Consider the following 8,428-nt stretch of genomic DNA (forward strand, 5'->3'; position numbering starts at 1 on the left):
TTTTAAACCACTTATATATTACGTGGTATACTGCACGGCTCAATTGTTTTTCTAGTTCTTGGAAGGTACATAAGGTACCTTAGCTTTTCGGTGCCTTTGTGTATATATCAAAATCCTAGCTACCTGTAATTTTTGGTGCCTCCCAAAGAATGGAGCTGCTATTTCTCAGATACCTGATCAGACGATGAGTAGTAGCCATTAGATCTTAAATCCATCCATCAAGAAAACCAACACTGTACGTCTACTTTCTCTTCCTCTCGATCTTTCTCTCAATCCTTGATTTCAGGCATCTTTACTATAGGAAACGTGATAAAAAAAGATTTTAATTTGATTCCTAGAGTACGAAAGCCATTTAAATTAATCCCCATTTAGTGGAGTCTCATCCGGCTTCGGCTCCTCCGCGCACTATAGCTATATTGTAGCAATAAGTCGTTTTTATCTCTATATATTCTCAAAATAAATTAGGATCCAATAAAACCACTTTTTTTTTTGTTTAACTGGCTCTAACTCCCTCAAGCACCATAGCAAGGAGCCGGAGCCGGATGAATCATGCTGAACCTGGCTTAAGTCTACATACCACTAACTAAAGACGAAGCCTTCCACTGCAATTTGGTGCGCTTTTCGGTGCCCATGTGTATATATATTAAATTTAAAATCCAAAGTTGCAATCTTGGTACCTTGGAAATTAAAGAACGGCAAAAAGTCTCTCTCACTCCCCAAGTAAATTAAGCTAGGGGTGTCGAGAGATCCTCAGAAGACTTAAATTTAGTTGCTACTAGTACACAGCATGTATGACAGATCTTATATGTATTAAATTAATTAAAGCCATTTGGATCTCTGTCACTAATTAACTAAAGACGAAGCCAAAGGCTTGCGTACCTTCGCGCACAAGTCAGAATGGGATGGGAGCTAGCTAGTGCGTGGCGACGTCCCCGCTGGATATGCTGCTGCGTGCTACACAGCTTGGTGCAAGCTAATCATGTCAGAAGATCACGTGCAGTGCATGCTGCAGCATCCAAGTCGGTGCAGGCAGGCATGTTGGACGGCGCATCCAGCCCCAGTCCACGTTGTGACGTCACACGCTCCATCCATTCATCAAACTGCTTGATGCTTCTCGTTAGCTTTTACATACATGAAAATATAATAATGGAGGGATCACCACAGAAAGCGCGTAGATAGCTAGATACATATATAGATATAGGTGTTTGATTCTTTAGTCGCTCCTAAAATTTATGTCACATCGAGTGTTTAGATACTAATAAGGAGCATTAAATATAGATTAATTACAAAACTAATTACATAGATGGAGGCTAATTTGCGAGATAATTTTTTAAGCCTAATTAATCTATCATTAGCACATGTTACTGTAGCACAACATTGTCAAATTATGGACTAATTAGGCTTAAAAGATTCGTTTCGCAAATTAGTCGCAAGTTGTGCAATTAGCTTCATAATTAGTCTATATTTAATACTCCATACATGTGTCCAAACATTCAATGTGACATGAATTTTAGGAGCGCCTAAAGAACCAAACTGATAAAAAATGTGATGTGACAGCTGCTAGCCAATGCATGCCCGTGTATATCGATCCATGATCCATACGTTGGCTTTGGCTTGGGATTGCACAGATGCTGTCATGCATGCATGGATCAACTGTCATCATGATTCATGCATGTGACTTGAGCATGCAGTCCTTGAGGACCTCGTCATTTGCTAACTATGGTCTCCTCCTAGGCAGCTGCTCAATTGGGCTGGATGGAGTACGTAATGACTTGGCTGGTTTGGTTGCCAAATGCCAACGTACAATAATATAATATATAATAATATAGTACATTGTTTGGTACAGATGCCGTGCACAAAACTGTGTTTACACCTATTGGCTATTGTTGATCAAAAGTCGTGTGAGAGAAACCTGAAAACAGTAGTGAGGAGTCATGCCATTTTCCACTAGGGTTATTAATCATCTTAAAGTGGTATTAACGTACTGGAATCAACTTTTCAGACCCCGTCAGCTTGCATAGCATATGTATACGGCTGAAGAAAAGTGCAAGGAAAATTGAACTGCTTTGAACCGCCTTTATTTGTATATACCTGGATTTGGGCATATCTTTCCAGCATCAAAAGTCGGTGCAAGTAGTTATATGTCGTTCGACTATGGAACAGTTCACTCCTCAATTATAAAACCTTTCATTTTTTAACCTTGTTTCAATGTTAAGGTGGTTTGACGGTGACTCAGCATCGACGTGGCAACACGGTCCAAGCCGAAATAGTTATTAAATATAATATATTTTATAAATTGATAGCATAACTTAAAAAGATTTTTGATCGTGCTATATTATCTACAACTTAACTATATTATTCATATATATTTGAGACAAAGCATCATTTGCATATCTTTCGTTTGAAAAGATATTAAATAATCTAGTGTGTCCTAATTAAGATGTAATTTCCTCTAGAGCAAATTGTTTTTTTAATTGAGAGTTAATTTGCATATGATATTATTTTAGAGACGTAAAATAAATAAATATATTAATTTGCCAAATTTTGTCATGGTTCCCCTGATACTTTAATTTATATAAATGATTTCGTTTTTAAAAAATTTTCAATTGCAAATAGGATTATCCAAAACCTAACTAAATTCGGTATGGACTTTTTGTCAACACAGTGCAAAGGATTTAATTTGGTTTTATGCGCTAACATGCTTTGCAATACTACTATATTATTTATTTCACTTATAAAAAAGTGTTTGTGAAAGTTATTACAAAATCTTAAAGCAGTTTATAAATTTGAAAATAAAAAATGCATTGGTCATGTCACTGAAAACCACTCTAATTTGGAGTCGACGTTCTTAAGGTGCGAATGCTTTCGTAGCTAATGGTTGAGTTGTAAAATGGACTTTTCTCTAAAATATGTTAGAGCAAGTTCAAGTTTTTTAGCACACACATCGGACTTCCCCATTGGAGACTGAAGTGTGTGATCTCTTTACTCTGAAGTGATCACAACGTACCTGTGTACCTTCACAATAATTTCTATAAAGACTCCGTGTCGATCCATCCCGTCCATATATATTATTAGGAATCGATCATATTTCTGCCATGGCCTTCCTTACAAGCAATGTTTTGCAGGCGACTCGCCCGGCATGGTTCCTCAGAGCCTAACACGCGCTGATCTGGCAGCCTGCGTATGGCCAGCATGCATGTCGCCATCGTCGTCAGCACCGACCATATATAAGAAAATGCACATGCATAGACTTGAACAATTTTGCTTTCGTCTGTGCGTCATTTTCAAACCGGCTTGTGTCAATCAGAGAGAGATTGCAAGCATGGGAGGACGATGGGTCTATTGCCGTGTTCTAGTAGCTACTGAATGAACAAGTGGCAAATGCAAGCCGTAGCGCTGGTACGTGAGGATCGATGTTGGTCAACCAATGAAACAGCTACGAAGAAAAAAGTTGCACAACTGGAAGGAAAAGAGCAACAAATAGTTCTAGCAGAAAAGGCAAGGAAGATTTTTTTTCTCTTGTTCTTCATTTACATGCAGGAGCCACATTTCATATATGCAGTTATCCCGGTTGCATTTACCTCCATCAACGAGGAAAAAGATGTGCACATTTTATCTATGCAGGGGCCACAAAATTCTTGGTGCTTTAGTGCTAAGCTAAGACAGGCGACCGACTTCGAGTCACGGCATAAAGGACAAATTGACCACAGGAAAGACTGGACTGGATCCTGTTTTGAGAAGCAGATAAGGCTCCTGACTTGCGCGGTAAGGCTGCCATGACAGTAACCGCACAAGTGAAAGCTACAAAAGTGGCTTTTAGTTTCTGTCCTAATCAGCCAAGTACTTCGACTGAAATGGTCTAGCAGTAGCACCTGTTGATTCATTAGCAAGTAAACAAAAGAAACGGCAAGCGCAGGTGGGGCCAAGACATGCCTTGAACAGTAACGAGATATAGAAAATATAAGCAAGAAGTTTCATCAGGTACAAGGATCAATGCCAATCAGCCTGCGCGTTACACACGCAGAGGATCAATGCATTGCAGTACCGCAGTACCTGTTCATGGATGTTGACAACAGAGACCCCAACAGTTTACGGTTTTAGTTGAGGCACAATAGATGTGGCACAGGTTCAAGTACAGCAACATCTGATTCTGCTCAAACAAATAGCGAGATTTCATTTTATTTGATGCATAGTACCCATCTTATTGGTTACCTGAATTTCAGGTTATTCACAGAAAACACTGGAGGCAATGCTATGTCTAGTACAGCACAAGCCTCAGTCACACATGCATTTGTTTGCAATGGCTCAGCTAGATGTCCGTAGACATGAAACGTAATATGACACAAAAAATTTGAGCACATTGTAAATAACAGTTGGCTCAGTAAAATACACAAGGCACTTTCAAAGGGCAAACTAAACAATACCTACGGTGCAGACCGACAAACATCGTTCCCTTCACTCTGCCTCGTCAAATCCCCAGATTCTGCTTCAACGGGAGATCAAGATTCCTGGGGAGCTTCAAACCTCGAGGGAGTATCGATTCCCATCATACACATGAGTCCTGATATCAGGATGATAAGAAGCACTATTCCCTGCACATTGAAGACCAATGTGAGAATATAACACAAGGGTACAAGGTACATTGACAACGGAAACATTAATTCTACATGCAAGCCCACACTCAGAATAGAACTAACGAGTAATGAAACCAGAGTACAAGTAAAGAACTTACAACAAAAGTTCCCTCAAGAAGAGTTGATTTAACTAGGCACTCTCCATCACATTTGCCCTGGCCAGTTTTTGTACCATTATTCTTCTCTGCAAGATACCTACCTAGTGGCAAGCTTGAAGGGTTCTCCAGTAAACCAGATGGTTGGGAAGCATAAAGAATCGTGTATTTAGCCCCAGACTGCTCCAGCAAGAGAACAAGCTGGGAAAGCAACTCTCCTGTGGTGTCATTGTAGAAATTTAGCTTTCAGCAGTACAATTGAAAGTGAAAGAACAATACTGGTAAGTCTTTAACCTAACCTTCTGATTTCGGAGTGAAAAAATTCTCGAACCCACCGCTACAGAAGACGATTATATCAGTCTGTTCACTTGGGTTAATTCTCCTTGACCCTACCCCGTACCGTACCAAGTCCTGCAAAATATGTTCAGTCAATACACGGAGCAAACCAAATATAAAACAGAAGCAGAACAGGAAAATACATAGTAACTTACATCGATAGCATCCATGTTGTGATATTTCTTCACATCTTGACCACTTACAGTACACGTGTCTGTGTAGGTGATACGGTTTCTTCCAAAACCACTGTTACAATTCTCAGCAAAGCTAGATAGCAATGAGTTCTCCAATTTCTCATCATCTGATGTGGAAACATAGGGGAATGCCATGGAAAACTCTGAATCTGTGAAGGAGAGCTGGTAGAAGCATAGTGATTATAAGCCATGGAAAATTTGATGCTTCAGTTAAACAGTATCTGACAGAAGAAAGAATGAGGGACAATGATTACCTTCAATGTGTCTGCTAAAGCTGGATCAACTTGCTTATCTTTAGATATGTCTGACGATTGAAGCTAAGTAAAAGAGAACAAATCAATGGTCAGTTACAACTGAAGCAATGGATTTCTCAGTAATAACTTCACCATATATAGATTAGAATGGTGAACAATTTGCAAGTTTTATAGCCTCATGGAATCAATAAACAAAATATCATAAATATTGACTGCTGAATTTCAAATCTATGTGCAAGCACTGCTTCAGTTTAAAGGAAGTATTTCATTGAAACAATATTTGCACAAGCAGATTATTTCAAACCAGTAAATATTAGATGAGTATTAAGTACCTTTGAGCCAATAAAAACAATGGCAACATCAACACTCTTCTGAGTATCCTCCCTTGAACACTAAGAATAGAAACTCATGACATCAGGGAACTTATGGAACTTGTTTCGATGCAAGAGTTGATAATTTGAAAAAAAAAAAAAAGTTGCATGAGAGCTTAAGTTTCACCAATGGGATACTTACCATAAAGTTTGACCAGCCACCTTCCTCGAGAACAGATTTAGCTAAGCTCTTTGGTGAGATTGTCTGATAATGGACTACCTCCTTAGCGTCATCAGAGCGGAATCTGGAGGACAAAGGTGGATGGAATGTAGGTCATTCTAGGAAAGTATAAGCTCAATTATTCTCGCTTACAATAAATATTCGACATGAACTAGAAAATTCGACTATGGTTAACACTAAGCGAACTGAAAAGACACCAATATTGAACAGGGTAACATTGGGTCTAGTAAGCAAGTAACCTTATATCACTGATGAGTACTAAAGTTGTGTCATTGCATTGATGTCAAATTCTCTGATAAATAGTTTTTTAACTGAACTCATGGCTTCAAGTTCCATTGCAATTAGAGGCTACAGGTGACCCAGAAAAAGTAAAAGCCAAAAGTAACTCCAGGTCCATGCTGCAGGTAGCAAAAGAAGGGCACACAATATTTTGAGCACTAGCTTATAGTAGGCCACAATGAGCACTATGCAACATCAATGATGCAAATTTTCCATTTTATTTTGTAAAGTTTCACAAGGGCCACCGAGTTTATGAATTCCCTAGGCCTAAAGTCAGAATCTTGAATTTTCAACAGTATGTTGGATGAACATGCATTTTCAAATGTAAACATAAAAGACATCTGATATAATGTAGTAATGCATAATCAAAGTTGCAGTGAACTGTTGTTTCCTCCCAATAACATGTGCTACGCTCTTCTACAGGAAGGCCATGGACAACACATTAGTTATTCCATTAATTGAGCCATCTTATCTTATATTAATTCAGCGACGTAATAGTGAACAAACTAAACAAAGAAACTATTTTGTAAACAAAGATTACGAAATTTTATGTGTATGACAACGCTCTGTACACGAAGTCACAATGGTCTGTACTTTCTAAGGGCCTGTTTGGTGCGGCTCCCGCACCGGCTCCTCCACGGGCTCTGGCACCGGAGCTGGCGGAGCCGCATCAAACACGGTGGCAGTGAAGAGCGCTTTCGTGAATGGGAGGAGCTGGAGCCCTTTTCATGGGAGAAGCCAGAGCCGGTGGCTCTAGCACTGGAGCTGCGCGGGCGGAGCCCTCCCAAACGAGCCCTAAGTGAAGCAGACCAACCTGAACCCCAAGCCCAGCTTATCTAGCAAACATGGGATCTCATGCAACTTCAAAGATGCAAATTTGGTTTTGTCAATGTTCGCAAGGGCCACCGAATTTATGAATTCCCTAGTCCTAAAGTCAAAGTCTTAAACTTTCAACAGTATGTTGGATGGACATGCATTTAAAAAATTAATTAAATGTAAAAAATCTTCTGGTATAATATGGTAAAGCACAAATGCAGCTGCAATGAACTGCTATTTCCTCCCAAATCCCAATAAGTTGTAATGTGCTATTCTATAGCACGGAAGCCGACAGACAAGGTTTAAGAACATGCGCTAATTATCCTATTGATTGGGCAATCTTATACGTACTACTTATATTATTTAACGAAGGCAACAATGAGCAAACTGCAGGTAAAGAAACTATTCGTTGAACAAAGATTAGGAAATTTCCATCTGTATGGCAAAGATCTGTACACAAATTGTCAAATTCACAATGGATTCTACTTATTGTCTAAGTGAAGCAGAACAACCGGAACCCTCAACATCAATATCACCCATCTTATCTAACAAACACGGGATCTCATGCTACGGACGGAAAAGGTAAGCGCAAAGAGTTACCCACCCGTAGTTCTTGGGCGCCCAGAGGAACGCTGGCGCCGTGACCGGCGCCGCCGACGCCACCTGCGCCGCGACGAGCAACACCGCCAGCACCGCCCATGCCGCCGCCATCTGCTCGAATCGATCCCGACCGATCGCCGGGGCGAAAAAAGAGAGAGACCAGAAGATTTGAGGAAAACCGCTGGCGGAAATCGATTTTAGCTATCGAGCACGGAGATCTTGGAAAAATCATACCTTCGCTCGCAGCAGGGATCTGAGATTGGAGATTTGCGCTGCCGCGCTCGGTCGGGTTCTTCTGATCGGGGGGTCGCCGCAGCCGCGATCTGATTCCGTATGGCTACTTCTGGAGGTGACGCGGCCACGGGGGCAACTACCACGCTTACTTCAGGGAGGCTGACGTGTGGGCCAGGATAACAGAGGCTGCTGTCTTATGTGTCCGAGTTCGTGTTGTGATACGTGGGCGTCACACCGTAACCGTATACAATTTACCTATTTGTCGTAAATAAATAAATGTAAAAAATGTTCAGTACAATGTGGCAGATGAAAAGGTTCTTTTGTTCGTGAGGATTTTACACTGGCAAAAACTATATACAGTGTTTGAAACCTTAAGGCTCTCTATTTCTATTTTCCTTAACACTTGTTATAGGAGATTTGAGAAAACATAATTC

The 8,428-nt window shown here is 40.3% G+C and overlaps 1 protein-coding gene across 1 annotated transcript; it reads right to left on the reverse strand.

Moving 5' to 3' along the window:
* Positions 1–4,160: 4,160 nt before the first annotated feature.
* LOC136487506 (uncharacterized) lies at positions 4,161–8,139 on the reverse strand. The gene is made up of 9 exons (XM_066484626.1): positions 7,995–8,139; positions 7,765–7,871; positions 6,027–6,129; positions 5,846–5,905; positions 5,514–5,576; positions 5,221–5,421; positions 5,029–5,140; positions 4,733–4,947; positions 4,161–4,592 (listed from the first exon to the last, which is right to left on the reverse strand). The coding sequence occupies exons 2-9, from the start codon at positions 7,869–7,871 to the stop codon at positions 4,500–4,502; spliced, it is 954 nt and encodes a 317-aa protein (XP_066340723.1). The 5' UTR covers positions 7,995–8,139; the 3' UTR covers positions 4,161–4,499.
* Positions 8,140–8,428: the final 289 nt, after the last annotated feature.

This window comes from Miscanthus floridulus, chromosome 10 (genome assembly GCF_019320115.1).
Source record: "Miscanthus floridulus cultivar M001 chromosome 10, ASM1932011v1, whole genome shotgun sequence".
Classification (NCBI taxonomy): Eukaryota; Viridiplantae; Streptophyta; class Magnoliopsida; order Poales; family Poaceae; genus Miscanthus; species Miscanthus floridulus.